The following is a 15,683-nucleotide window of genomic DNA, read 5'->3' as shown; positions in this document are numbered from 1 at the left end:
TAGAAAGGATGGGCAGGGAGACAGCTTTTAAAGAAAAAAAGTTACCTTCAAACTAAGATTAAAAAATGCCACATGGGAGGCAGAATCTAAGAACTGTTAAACAGCTGAGACTCCAGTCATGCAGGATCCTGCATACCCACATGCAAAACTCTTCCAGCCTTACCTTTGATTTCTAAAGCAAAGATGCCAGAAGTGAAACCAACATTTGAACCTTAATTAAAAACAGAAAGGTAGTTGTCTGATCAGGTGAGAGATCTTATTATTAGGAACACTAATTTAACAAAAGCCTTTCCATATCATAACAAAAGTTTCTATAATTATTACTAATGATGATAATTTCAGTTCCATGTTGGATATAAAAATTGCTTCACAGTTAAAATCTCATTAAAATGTGCAAGTGCTCTGTAAGACAGGTGGCTGATATTGTAGTTTAACAGCTAGGGGTCTAAGGCTCAATGTTATTACATTGCTGAAAATGTATATAGGTGAAAGAAATTCAGCTCTATATGGGGCTGCCTCTGAAAACAGTCTGGACCTATCACATTGGTCCTACACAGGTTACACTGGCTGCTGGTTGCTGTCCGGGCCCAATTCAAAGTGCTCATGATCCCTAAATGCTTTGGGGACAGGTTATTTGAGGGAGCACCTTTCTCCATACATACCAGCCCATTCATTGCAGTCCTCATCTGAAGCACTCCTCCACGTTCCTCCCACTAATGAAGTTAGGTGGGAGTTTGCAAGTTGGAGGGCTTTTCTCCTGCATAGCACCCCAATTTTGGAATTCAATCCTGCTCAAGGTCCAGTTTGTACTGACTCTTTTGGCTTTTAGGGGCCAACGAAACACTTGTTTAACAGTTATTTTACCAGGTGAATGTTTATGTATTAATAATGTTATTTTTATGCTGCCAATTGGACATGATTTTAAAGGAGAGATATTTATTAATTGTAATGGTTTATGTTTTATTCGTGTGTGTGTAATTTAGTATTTATTAATTCTATGTTTTCCTATTTTGTTTTTTTTCTAACTTTGTTAATTTATTCACAGAGCTTGTTGTTAGTATTATTGGTCTTTGTAGTGAATGCCATATTGTGCTTGTATTGTTTTATGTTGTTGGATTTTAACATCTGGTAAGCCTCCCAGAGAGCCTATGGCTAGTGGGGCAGCATATAAATTGGGCGGTCTGGACCTATCAAATTGGTCCTACACAGGTCACTGCCCAAGGGCGGTGACGCCGTTTGGGCCCGTTTGGGGCCGTGCGGGGGCTGGGCTGGCCAGGGACTCTGTGGGTCGGCTTCCTTAATCTGCTGTCGGGGGATGGCAAGGTTTTATTGTTTTTGTTTTTATTTGGTTTTATTTTATCTGTTTGTAATGGATTCACACTTGGTTGCTTCTATGGGGTTGCCTGGAGAGTGCGTGGGCACTGCCATTGGGGTGGTTATGGGCAATGGGTGTTATGGCATTGGGGGTTTAACAGGTCCACATAGGAGGGACAGATGATTGACACCTGTCCCCCCCTTCTGGTTATTCCCCCAGCTGGAAGGTTCCGGGTATGCTTATCAGCCGCCCCTCAGGCCTGACGGTGCTGTTACTTAATGCCAGGTCGGTCCATAATAAAACATCCCTCATCCATGACTTAATTGTGGATGAGGGGGCCAACCTGGCTTGCATCACAGAGACCTGGGCGGGAGAGGGGAGGGATGTATCCCTCTCTCAATTGTGCCTGCCTGGGTTTCTGGTTCAGCATCGGCCACACCCAGGGGGGAGGGGAGGGGGGTCGCTTTAGTTCCTTGAGCCTCTCTTTCCCTTGCGGGGCTTCCTGTCCTCTCGAGACCAGGTCTAGAGTGCCTCTACTTGGCATTGGGCGACCGAGACAGATTGGAGATTCTGTTGGTGTACCGTGCATCCTTCTGCCCAACAGACTCCCTGCCTGAGCTGACGGAGATCGTCTTGGACCTGGTGTTGAAGACTCCCAGGATGCTGGTCCTGGGGAACTTCATTCTCCATTCCGAGACTGGTCTGACTGGGGCGGCTCAGGACTTCATGGCCTCCATGACGGCCATGGGGCTGTCTCAACATGTCATTGGCCCGACACATGAACGTGGATACATGCTGGACCTGGTTTTCTCAACGGGACAGGAACAGGGTGATCTGAAGGTGAGGAATTTGTGTCTGACTCCCCTGTCATGGTCAGACCACTTCCTTGTGAGGTTTGAGTTCGATGACGGCCTTTCCCTCTGTAAGGGTGCGGACCCTATTGTGTGGGTCCGCCCTCAGAGCTGAATGGATCCGGATGGATTCCTGAAAGCTCTGGGGGAGTTTCCGGATGATAAAGCTGGCGCTCCTGTTGATACTCTGGTTGAACTGTGGAATAGGGAAATGACCAGAGCTATTGACACGATCGCTGCTAAGCATCCTCTCCCGCCGGGCAGAGCCCATTCATCCCCTTGGTACACACCTGAATTACAGGCAATGAAGCGGGTTGGGAGATGACTAGAGCGTAGCTGGAGAAAATCTCGGGATGAAACTGACCGAACACACTTAAGAGCCCATTATCGGGCCTATGCTGTGGCAGTTAGGGCAGCGAAGAAGAAATTCTTCTCCACTTCCATTGCCTCCTCACAGTGCCGTCCAGCAGAATTTTTTTGGATGGTACAGGGGTTGGTACAGCCAGGCCCCAAGAAAGATCCTGTACCACCCTCGATAACCCGCTGTGATGACTTTGCCCAGCACGTCAAGGAGAACGTCGCTCAGATTTGTCACGAACTGGACTCCACTAATGACTCAGACTCCTTAAGGGAGGTGTCACTGTTACCGTCTGGTCACACATTGTTGGATGAGTTTCAGTTATTGCGGCCTGATGACGTGGACAAGGTGCTTGGACTAGTACGTACCACCACCTGTGTACTGGACCCCTGCCCATCGTGGCTACTATCCAAAGTCAAACACAGGATTGGTTCCTCGATCCGGGAGGTCATCAATGCCTCTTTGAAGGACGGGCGGGTGCCTGCCCCTCTAAAGGAGGCGGTGGTCAGGCCGGTCCTAAAGAAGGCGCCCCTGGATCCAGAGATGGTCGCCAATTATAGACCGGTGACCAACATCCCGTTTTTGGGCAAGGTGCTGGAGTAGGTGGTGGCGGGACAACTCCAAGCTCTTTTGGATGAGACTGGTTATCTGGACCCATTTCAGTCCGGCTTCAGACCTGGGTATGGTACTGAATCTGCCTTGGTCGCCCTGTATGATGACCTGTGCAGGGAGAGAGACAGGGGGAGTACGTCCCTGTTGGTTCTCCTGGACCTCTCAGTGGCTTTCGATACCATCAACCATGGTATCCTTCTGGATAGGCTAAGGGGGTTGGGAGTAGGAGGCACTGCTTGGCAGTGGTTCCGCTCCTACCTCAACGGCCGATTCCAGAAGGTGGTGCTGGGGGACTTTACCTCTGCACCATGGCAGTTATGCCATGGAGTTCCGCAGGATCTATTCTGTCCCCCTTGCTCTTCAACATCTACATGAAACCGCTGGGAGAGGTCATCTGGAGGTGTGGGCTGCGGAATCATCAGTACGCTGATGATACCCAGCTCTACCTCTCATTTTCCACCAATCCAGGTGAGGCAGTGGCTGTGCTGAACTGGTGCCTGGCCGAGGTAATGGGCTGGATGAGGGCCAATAAACTGAAGCTCAATCCAGACAAGACGGAGGTCCTGCTGGTAGGTTGTTCGAACTCCTGGGTAGGTGACTTGGATCTTGTCCTGAATGGGGTTGCACTCCCTCTAAAGTACAGGGTCTGCAGCTGGGGAGTGCTCCTCGACCCGGAGCTGACTTTGGAAGCTCAAGAGTCGGCGGTGGCGAGGAGCGCTTTCCATCAGCTTTGGCTGATCCATCAGCTGTGACCCTACCTGGAGGATGACTGCCTAGCGACAATGACACATGCTTTGGTTACTTCCCGGTTGGATTTCTGTAACGGGCTCTATGTGGGGCTGCCCTTGAAGACTGTCCGGATACTTCAGATGGTGCAAAATAGAGCAGCCAGGTTGCGGACGAGGACTGGGCGTTATTCTCATATAACCCCAGTCGTCTACCAGTTTCACTGGCTTCCCACCAAAGTCCAGGCTCAATTCAAGGTGTTGGTAATTACTTATAAAGCCCTTAATGGCTTGGGACCCGGATACCTGAAGGAACACCTGCGGCCATATTTGCCCTCCCGCCCTTGAGATAGGCAGGAGGGGCTCTCCTCTGGGAGCCTTCCATAAGAGATATTAGGAGGCAAAATACCCGGAGGAGGGCTTTCTCTGTGGTGGCACCCTATCTGTGGAATGCACTCCCCAGAGAGGTCCGCCTGGCGCTGTCAATATTTGTTTTTCGGTGCCAGGCCAAGACCTTTTTATTCAAACAATATTTTAATAATTTTTAATATTTATAGTTTTAATTGTGCAGCCAGTGTGTTTCCAAGTTTTAATTGTAATTGTAATTGTATTGTTTTATTTATTTGTTGATGTGAGCCATCTTGAGGCTATGTAGCAATGGGGACGGCATATAAAAACTTTAAATAAATAAATGAGAGCAAGCAAAGGTTTCCTTCTAAAATAGCCTTCCCCAACATGGTGCCCTCCAGAGGTTTTGGTCTTCAATATTCATTAGTCCTAGCCAGTACGGCCAGTAGTCAGGAATACTAGGAGTTGTAGTCCAAAACATGTGGAGCATATCAGGTTCAGAAAGTCTTCTTTAGAGTAAGATGTAGCAAGAGGTACCTTTCACCTAATGCGTGGGAACATGCAAACATCTGCAGAAAATACTTAAACAGAAAGCAGTAGAAGAACAAAGTAACTTCATTGCTTGTATCCACAAAAAATTGCCAGAACAGACAAGGGCTGCAATCTTAAGAACAATTACTTGGAAGTAAGCTCTACTGAAATCAGTAAAAATAAATTTTTAGTAAAAAGATTGATAGTTGAGGAAAGGAGTTTAAGATCACAAAATGTCCAATTAAATTCCAGTATGCAGCACCACAGTTTTAAAGCATATAGACAATGATTGTTTATAGCACAGGTCCCTACTGTAAGCACCTATAATGGCATTTGCAAAAGAGTCCCTAACATGGTGCCCATGAGCACCTGTAATTCTTCCCTCCCCTCAATTTGCATACCCAGAGTTATATGAAATTCATACAACCATGTAGTAATTATACATAGGGTTCAACAAAAGCAGACCATATATATACCAATAAGCATCCATTTGATATTGGTATCTATATGCTGTTCTTTCATTTATTGGATACACTGCAAGGCTTGCTCAATCCACTGTATTATAGGAAGTCAGTACTTATCCTTCTAATTTTGTAATGTCAGACTGTTAGTGTTCATATCACAGCAACCCAATTTTCCCTTCCATTTCTTAATTTCCAGGAAGCAGGTAAATAATTTAAAAGACTGTATGTATTAGTGAATATTAAAGACTGTTCCAAAACAAGATTTATCTGTTTAATAACTTCCTCCCAGAAGCAACTACAGGACATTACTAAAACATATGTTTAAAAGAAGCATTATCTCTATTGCACTCTCAGTAACTAGCTGATTACAGTCCATAGTCAAGAGATGTTGCAGTGTCCAACAGACATGAAAAAAAAATTTACTGAAGATACTACCTAAAATTCCCCCCTCCCACCAGTTTGCATACCTCTCTGCTTAAATCCTTTGCACTAATTAATGCAAAATATGTTATATAAATAAATACATAAATAAAATCCATAGATGCAACAGGGAGATGCCAAAGTATCAACCCACTGAATAGGTATTAAAAGTTACTCAAACTATGTAGTGTCCAAAATGTTGGGGACTCCCAGTGCATACAGTTACACCATGATCCCCTGACTATTTGAAACTTAACTCACTCCACATTACACAATACATGTTTTTATACACAGTAATTAGTTAATAATCTAGATTAGTAGATCTTGAAACTTTCAAGTCAAGAGATATACTACTACAGTATCTGTGCATAGTTCCTACATTTCCTTACAAGAATTGCCTAAAGTGCTTTTTAGGGCATGCACTTGTTTTGTATAGGATGCTCACCAGGACATTTGGCCTAGTTGTTGCCCACAGGCAGTAACACTGCACCTTAGATCAGGGTTAAAGGTGAGCTCTGGTTCTAAAAGCATTGAAGGGTCTTGCATTTATCTGAACTAATAAACCATATTAGGCACAAGTGATTATATGACCTCAAGGAAGAATCAAGTCTTCTATCAAGACTACAGCTCTTCAGTCCAAATCACATTTACAGCAAATATGTGCTCCAACACCTGTCAGTTATGACAAAGTGCACACACTCTTACCCGGATATGGAATTCACTGAGCTCCATACATTTGCACATCTCCAGGAAGAATTTAGAGCCTTCTTCATCCAAGATTATATAGACTGGGATCCGACGCTTGTATGCTGCATCTACAGTATCCTGGAAGATGTCCCTTTCAGTGAACTCGTCCATAACTATTGCAATGATCTAACAATGGATAAAAAAAACAAACACACGTATTTATTTTAAAAAGCAATCTATGTAAAAACTTGGATATATGCCTTCATGTTATTAGGGCAAATCAGATATACTCATGCTTTTCTGCATTATCTGAAACATGCTTTAACATATTTTAAAACCTACTATTTCAGGGTTTGGTTCTTACTGCCTACACAAACCAGACAGCTTGTTAGTTCTTGTTCAGTAGCCCCTTAGGACTTTTATGGAGTGTTATCTGTTAATTAGGTGTCTAAAGAACATCATAATAATTTTGTGTTTTCTTTTCACTGTGTGGCCTCCTGGTTTCACATAATGATTTAGCCTGCATTTTCTGGAAGATACCCCCTTCTTCCATTCAGCAACAACCCAATTTGGTATTCATCCATCTAGCAGCAATTATAATTCCCTATGCAGATTTTAGTCAACATACCTTGTTTAAAAGTTATGCATTCACTCTGTTTTCTCAAACAAGAAAACAGAATGTTATGAGTTATAATATTAGCAGCTGATGATAATAATCAGCTGCAATATTGCCAAAAGGTATCAATAACTTCACCACAGAGCATATACTTTGTATGCAGAAGCTGCCAGTTTTAATTCCTGGCATCTCCAGTTAAAAGGATAGGGTTGTAGCCAGTGATGCAAAAGTCCTCTTGCCTGAAAACCACTGTCAGTTACTGAAAACTAGACTTCGACAACCTAGTACCCTCCAGATGTGGACTATAATACAGGAGGGACAGCATGGGACAGGAGGGATGAACAAGAAAAATAATGAACTAGTTAGGCCAACAATCTAAACTGGAATGAGGCAGACTCCTAAAGTGGAGTCAAAAACAGTTATTACTGGTTTCTTATTACAGTGGAAGACAATTTCAAAGTACTGCCCTCTGCCAATTTTTTAAAATTTACAATATACATTTATTACAATGTTCATCATCAAAAATAAGACACATCCATATTAATACAAAATTCCTTCCATTAGATCCATGTTAACTTTTCTATTTAATTCCTTTTCAATATTCCTCTTTTCATGACTACCAGAGTTTTCTATAAGCTTCTTCTAAAATTACTCTATTATAGCCTTTCCCAACCTTGTGCTTCCAGACACATTTGGACTGCAGTACTGAGAATTTCCAGTCAATGGCCTTGCTGTATAGGAATTCTTGCAGTTGTGGTCCAAATGCCTCTGAAGGCCATTAGGTTGGGGAAGGCTGCTCTATTAAATTCCTTCTTCATATAATCCATATATTTTTGCCAGTCCTTCTTAAAGCAGCTTTTTTCATTATTCTTCTATGCACTGTTAAATTCTGTGTCAATTTTTCATTAATTGCTATATTCCATATTTTCTTTTTCCACCTGTTTATTGTCATCCAATTATTTACAGTTAATTGTCTTATAGCTTAAAATGCAGTGTTTATAAACATCAGGTCCCAAATTACTCTCTCCCTATCTCCAGAGACTTATTTATAAAACTAGTAGAAATCTTATGATCAAATCCAAATTATTTCATTGATAAGTCTCACTGAATGTAATGAGACTTACTCTCAAGTCAAGTATACATGTTAATACAGCCTTAAGCTTGCTTATTTTCAGATAAACACACTATTTTGAATTATACAAGGAATAATTCTTTGAATGAGTCTGTTTTTCTTTTGTCATACTGACCCACTGAATATTAGGAAACTAGTGTATATGCTTGTAATTGTAACAAAGATACAGAGTTAATTCATATATAGACAACGTTTTGGGCAGACAGGGCAGACAATGCTTTGGGAAGAGCAATTATTCCTCTCCTGGATTAGATGCATTTTTAAAAAGAATGTCTTTTGAATTTTCCAATACCATAGGTTTTGTTTCATAAAGATTAGAATTAACTAAATACTCTCTTAATGGAAGCAAGTCCATACAAGCAGAACTGAGGGCCAACAAGAGCAAGTAAGACATGGAGGTCCCGTTTGAGGTAGATATAAATCCGTGCTACTGTACACATAACACTTACTGGGAAAGCTCATAATACTCTACTGGGAAACCCACAGAGCACTGCAGAGTCCAAATACTGCTAGAAAAATGTTGTGATTTGTATGACTTTCTGTCAAAGAAAGACATGCACAGCATTGCACCCTTAGCCTCTCTGAATCTCATTTATCAGCATCCTTAAATGAGACCAAGGGGAATAGTACATTTTTTTGTAAAAGTTGTCTTAAAAACAATACATTCTTTCATACATTTTATACATTCTAAAATGTATAGATATTCATATATTCTACAATGTAACTATACATTCTAAAAAACTACACAGTCTTCTGAATGCAAAGCATGCTGCTATATTTTGTCCTTGCTTTAACCATTGGCATGTGGTGCATTGTTATTAGAAATTCAACATGTAGAAAGGAGATGTTTATCTCTCCTCACTTGTGACTGGGATGGTGTGTTCTTTCTCCCCATGCTTACTGGTTTTTAAAGACATTTTTATCTTCATAGGAGTGTATGATTTTCATTCTAATTGTGGTTGAGGAGGAAAAGAACAAGCCACCCAGGTGCATGCACAGCAGCCCCAACAACAATCATCCGTCTTCTGCATATGTAGTTAAAGAAAAGCTGATAATGTAACTGGATGTTATTTTATTTATTTATTTATTTATTTATTTATTAAAACATTTTTATGCCGCCCCATTCGCCGAAGCCTCGGGGCGGCTCACAATTCATTCAGTGTAATATAGTTTGGCTCTCAGTTCTTCTAATAAGAGGTTTATGGCATCAGAGAAATGACATTTTTGAAGCAGTAAATATGAAGGAGGGTACCAGTGTAAACATACACGGAGAGAGGCAGTCTTCAAAACAAAATTGAGAGGGGAAATATTTGTTAAGGCTGCCTTTCCAAAACAGGTACTCTCTGTCTGTAGGTGGAAGCAGGGGAGCAGGGAAGAAGGCATGCTTGAACTCACAGCATGTTTCCAGTCTTCTAAATCACATTTTCAAAGATCATCCGAGCTCTCTGTTACAGTTCCTTAAAAGCTTAAGGTCAGGATAGGGGTAAAAGCAGAGCTTTGCTTTACTGTGGATCTGAAGATTAAAAGATGATTTCACATATTAATTTATTAAAGCACAAACACTGTCAGAACTGTCTAGGATCCGACATCAAGTATTTGAAAATTATATGGCCATGAATTACCATTTTAAGATACAGATCACTCCTGCTTCAGTTCCCCGAACTAATCTAGATAAATAACTTGAATATGACCACAAATGTTTTTAAAAATCAAGATAATTCATTTGCACAAACCTGTGGTGTAATGTTTGCATTCTTAAGAACACAGGTAAAGTCACCAAACATCTCAAAACTCATGTAGGAATAAAGAAAATCCTGAGGATAAAATACTACACAGTATTATGATATCTGATGGCAACTCTCTTAAAATTCAACCACCTTCAGGCACTGCTGGGTGGAGATTATCCTGTTTAACTGAGTCAGCAGAAAAGGGGAATTATTAAAAATAACCCATTATAATCCAGTAATCTCAGTTGCTGAAACATACAATCTCATTTTTCAGTGTTAAAGTTGTCTGTTTCAGTGATTTAAGGTGCAACCTTATGTATCTCTCATCAAAAAAGGCCCTAAAACTCCTTATACGCACACACACAATGATAAACTAGTTCTCATCACCACTGCACTCATGAAAACAATTGCATAAGCCTGAAGCATGGCATGGCAAGGACGAAAAGCAAAAAGAGGTAACATGGAAGATGGAAGAACTAGGTGATAAAGTCCCCCCCCCCCCCCAGATATGTTACACTCAACATTATAGCACAAATCAGTACTTAACAGGGAAAAAATCATCAGGTTCAACTCCAGGCATCTCCAGGAAAGGTTGGAAAAAGACTTCTGACTGCAACCATTTTTGTTTCTGCCCATTTTGATAAAACTGAGCTAAATGGACCAAGGGTCTAAGTAAAGTGAATGTGTTCATATGAGCACCCTAAAACAGGTCATGGGTTTCAGAGTGGTTTATAATCTGTGCCAGCTACATACCCTTGCTGGGTTCTGATGTCATGACAACCTGCACCCAGCAAGGGCAATTGTGCTAAGTAGGTAGCTTACATGTGGCCAGTATGGGGAAGGAAAATAAACCACTGTGGCTTCTTTTCCTCCATGATCATACAAATCTAGGCAGTATAAAGCAGCTTCCTACATTCCTAATCTTGCTATCAATACACTACCCTATCCAGCATTTAAAAATTCTTCCCAAAGCCATTTTGATGGAGAAAAGTCTGTTTTCACTAGTGATAAAGTAGCAGGACATAGAGGCTTCAATGAACACTAATTCAGAGACATGAAATTTAATCAGTATAGAGTTAATGGGAAGGAACTCCTTCCATAAACTTTATTTCACAATATACTGGCTTTATGACATCTCTGAGGCATGCTATCTTTTACTTTTAAATTAACTACATTTTGGATCAGTCAATTTCCATTCAGAGAGGCACTCTCTAGCCCACTCACTCAATAATAAAGGTTGGAGAGCAAAACTGGAAGCATGCAGTGCCTTAAAGAAAGGCAGGCACTTCCAGTTCCCTGTCCAACAGTGACCATGAAAAAGCAGTCATATGGCTATGTCTGTTTACATTGGTCCCTGCTAACTGTGCAGGTCCATCATGGAGCAGCAAGAGCTGAAACATCTCACTTGTCTGAACAATTAGGGATTGAAAGAACATTTCTTAAAATGAAAGGACTCCAAAGACATCTTTATTTAGTGAGAATAAAGCAAGAAAACTGGGTGTAAGGAAGGAGCAAACTGAACAGGTAGCAGAGAGATGGCAAGTGTATCTAGCAAAAGCATGGATATACAACTTTTCAAAGCCATGAACACATTTAGTAACTGGAGAAACTCTCAGCACCACCGCAAAGTGAATACCAAAGCAGATGTGTCAAAGGACAAGAAACATGGCAGAGGTGGATCCAAACACACCAAAGAACTCCTTTGAACTGTTAGTATTTATCATAGGGTTGCAATAATTCTGCAAAATCCAGCTCGCTTCTATTCATCAGACTTCTTTCTCATGTTTGGCCTTGGCTTAGAAAGTTAGCCAAGCTCAGAGGAAGTCTGCAAACACTAAGAAAACTCCTCTTGCACGACCTGGCAATCTTCCTCCATAGTACTGAAGTACATATGCAGTATATACACATAAGAGGGACCCCACTTGCACAGTATTTGTGTAGGCTCATATTTGGCAGGTATCCACACAAAGGTTCAGCACCAAGTTGAACTCAGAGCAGTGAGAAAGTAAGCTGAAGTCTGGGAGTTGAGTCAAGGGAATCTGATGGATTCCCAGCCCAAAAGCAGAGTCCTCACACACCCCAAATTCAGCACCAACAGAAATTGTTTCACACTGATCACAGCTGCTGGTAAGAAAGTGTGTTAATTTTTTTTAAGTGGGAGGAGGAGGACGACACTTTGGCAAGCACTAACAAAGTGCCCATAGGCATCATGTTGCCTATTGCTGATCTAAAGGAACATCTTTTTCCTTATGTTATATACCTGCCTGGATCCTTAGGTCACTTTGATTGCTCCAAATTTCCGCACCAAACGAAGTTAAGTAGGTGGCTACAAGAGAGGGTCTTCTCAGTTGCAATATCACATGAAACTCCTTTAAGAAGTGAAACTTTGCTATCTTTATCAAACATACATCTTGCTGATTCAATTACATTTTAAAAGTCTCTTGGAATTCTCCAATGCTGTTCTGTTTCTTGAATCTAAGCTATTAATTTCAAGTCTGACAATATAATGTGCAGGTTCTTCACGCATGCTACAAAGGCCAAGCCTCTATTTCTAGATACACTGGGAGCATGACCATGAATGCACTGTAGCTGAAATACCAACCTATGTAGAACTGCACTTATATATACTGAAATCTGATTGAGATTGGTAAAATTAGTTGCATATACAAATGCACAAGATAGTAATTCCTGAATACATAAAGCTCATACTTTTAACTTAATCTAGATTAAGTAACACACCAGCCTTCAGACTAGCAATCATGTAATTACAATAGAACCCTCACTAAGCACGGCTAATAACACTTATTAACTATCCTTATAACAACTAAGGGTCGGTTTGAGGATAACCCATTTGTTTTACATATGTCATGTAAGCAGTACATATAATAGTCAGTCCTAAGACTGTAGTCTTCAAAACATTTATTCCATTTTACTCATTGTTAAGATAATTTCTCAACAATATAGCCCTGACAAACAGAATATTTACCTAGGACCAAGATGAACTGAATGTAAATCCCTGTTGAACTGTGAAACTCCCAGGCTGATTCTGACCCAGTTAGTAACAGGGCAGCCCCATTATATGTTTATTTGGATGTTAATCTCATTGAATTCAGCAGAGTTTATTCTCAGGAAAGTATGCAAAGAATTATAGTTTAAGGACACAATTCTATGGAGGTTTAGACAAAAAATGTCCTACATTTCCCAGTTTTCCTCAGCAAGCAGGAATGCTGGGAGCTATAGGACTTTTTACTTTTTTGTGCCTAAACATGCACAGGATCGTGCCTTTATTCTCTTAGTCTAGTGTAGCTCATAGGATTGTTTTGAAGACATCCATGTTCGTTATCCTGTGAAACTGAGGGTGCACAATTTAAAACTGTAGTACATGTTATGTAGTTTGTGGACTGTATGAATTTATAGGACTGGTTCCTACAATCTCTGTATTTTAAATTCCATGCCAGTCAGTGCAGTATTTAGGGGTTTTAAGGGCCATGAAGATTAAATCTGTATTTGTGGGAATTATTTTTAAAGTGCCTGTTATAACATTGTTTTAAGCAGATCTGAAGACTTAATATAAACCATTCTATAAAAGCCAATTGCACATGACAACTGTTTGACAAAGAAGCCCTAAAGGCTGCAGGGAGTTCCAATGATTGCCAGATGTCTGGGACAGGGATTGTCCTGTTGAAAAGACAATTCCCAGCCCCTCAAAACACAGCATGTCTCACAGCTAATGTTTCTACAGAACATAATGATACCTTTTACTTCCTCTTCATTTAATAAAAAAATACTGATATAGCATTCATGACTGTTAATCACTGACAGCTTCAACTTGGTTAACTAAAATAAGTGCCACTGAACTCAATGAATTTACGACTGCATTCCTATACGCACTTACCTGGGAATAATTCCTCCGGAACTCAACAAGATTTACTTTAAGTAGACAAGTATATGATTGCACTGTATGTATATTTAACATTGTGGTCTCATAGAACACTAACAACTGGCTCAGGTCAAAGTCCTTGAGTGCACAGTCCTAACACACATAAGACAGTGGCTCAAGGTCTGGGATAACTCCTGAATCTTGCTCTCATAAAATGAAAAATGAACTATTATACTTAATTGTCCTAACAGGCTTTGGCATAATCCAAAATGGCACCCACTACTGTCTAATTAAGAACACAATCCTTAACATGTTTAAAAACAAATAAGTTCAGTAAGTCCAGGAACTTCCAACATCTGGGAATTGTAGGTCTTTTTTCTGTCTGAATTTGCATAGGACTGCATCTTAGGCTTTCAATGGTCTCTGGTATCCTATTTTAACAGTGTAACTAAACATACCCTTTGTTGCTTCTATCTCCCCCGCCTCCTGTTTAACATCTTCTTGATAAGAATTTTTGGAGAACTCAGAAGCTCACTTTTTATATTATTTTTATTTTGAGCAGTTTTAGCTTCTTCTCCTTATAAAAAGATTGCCTGAGCATGGATTTTACAATCCTAAAGTAGAAATTCAGCATGGTTTAATGGCTAGAAGTGTTGGATCAGGACTCCAGTGACCAAGATTAAAATCTCCACTCAGTCACGCATGCTAGATGATTTTGGACCTTTCAACATTTGTCACCCTAAACCATCTCACAGGGTTGTTATGAGGTTAAGAAGATAGGGGAAGGGCCATGCATGAGTTCTTACAGAGGAAGGAATAAAAGTATAATTAAAAGCACAACTGCCATGCATGTTTAAACAGAAAAAGTAGGCCTTTTTCTGTCTAAACATGCATGACATTACACACTAAATGAACTAAGCATGTTGGATGTGATCCATAGCCTAATTTTTAGGCAACTTTTCTTTCAGTGGGGCTTGAATACAGAAGCACAAGCGATTGTGCATTATTATTGTTGTTACAACTGGTCTTTTTACGAAGATATTCATTTAGAAGAAGAATAGATCTTCAGTTACCTAAACCAATACCGTATAATGAAAGGATTTTCAGGTGAATAAGTCCAAATACAAGTCACTAAAAAACAACATGTTAGGGCTTGTTTTGTGGAGCTGGGTTTGTTTCTTCAAACTAAAAGCATATGCTGTCCCTCGCCACCACAAATAGAGACAACACTTTAAGATATGCTAAATTCTCAGAGAATAGCTGCCGTTGGCTTTCAGGGGCTGCAAAATGAGAGAAATGCTGGTTTATCGTAATAGGAGCTTCAGTAGGCGACAGCCTCGGCCCGGTGAGTTGGATGAAAGAAGAGTGCTGAATTAAGCAAGAGTACTACAGAGCCCTGTGGCCTCGAGAAGAGAAGGAAGTCCTCCCTTAAATCTCAGCGCTGACACGGCAACGCAACCGGTCCTCTCTATCCCCCGAGAGGCAACCTAGAGGCCCCGAAAGAGGCGCGCCTCCCCTCGGCCTCCGGAGGGCACGAAGACGAGTCACCCACCTTCTGCGCCTGCTGTATCATTTCGCGCGCCACTTGCTTGACGTGAGGCGCGTTGTCTTCCTTGCGCGGGTGCGTGAACAGGGCCAGGCGAGTGGCCCCCCGGTAGAACGTGTTGTGAGTCCAGCCCATGTCCAGCGGAGGGATCTCGGTGTCGGAGTGGTCGGGCCAGTAGGCCAGGGAGAGGGGCTTCCCCGAGGAGTCGGTGAGAGCTTTGCCGCCGCCGCCGTCGTCGAGGTGGGCATCGTAAGCGCGCCAGGCATCCCGTAAGGCCTGCAGCTCCTGGCTGGAGAGGAAGTCGCGCACTTGCTCCTTCTTCAGCCAGTCCTTGTACGCCTTTTCCCCCTTGCCCACCAGCAGCTCCAGGGCCCGCCGCCACTCCTCACTGTAGTAGTACCGCGGGTGGTGCTCGCTAAGCTTCTCGTTCACATGAGTGTCGTCCAGGCAAAGCAGCTGAGACTCCGCCAT

At 41.6% G+C, this 15,683-nt stretch overlaps 1 protein-coding gene across 1 annotated transcript in view; it reads right to left on the bottom strand.

The window, feature by feature from the left end:
- FAM83F (family with sequence similarity 83 member F) overlaps positions 1-15,683 on the bottom strand; it is a 22,397-nt gene extending 6,714 nt beyond the window's left edge. The window contains exons 1-2 of the mRNA XM_044455448.1: positions 15,219-15,683; positions 6,330-6,497 (exon numbers count right to left, since the gene is read on the bottom strand). Of these exons, the coding sequence (XP_044311383.1) occupies positions 6,330-6,497; positions 15,219-15,683 (633 nt within the window). The remainder of the gene's footprint in view (positions 1-6,329; positions 6,498-15,218) is intronic.

This window comes from Varanus komodoensis, unplaced genomic scaffold, assembly GCF_004798865.1.
Source record: "Varanus komodoensis strain SLA01 unplaced genomic scaffold, ASM479886v1 scaffold8, whole genome shotgun sequence".
In the NCBI taxonomy this organism is placed as follows: domain Eukaryota; kingdom Metazoa; phylum Chordata; class Lepidosauria; order Squamata; family Varanidae; genus Varanus; species Varanus komodoensis.
Note: the sequence above shows the minus strand (reverse complement) of the source record. Positions and strands in the feature narration are given on the sequence as shown.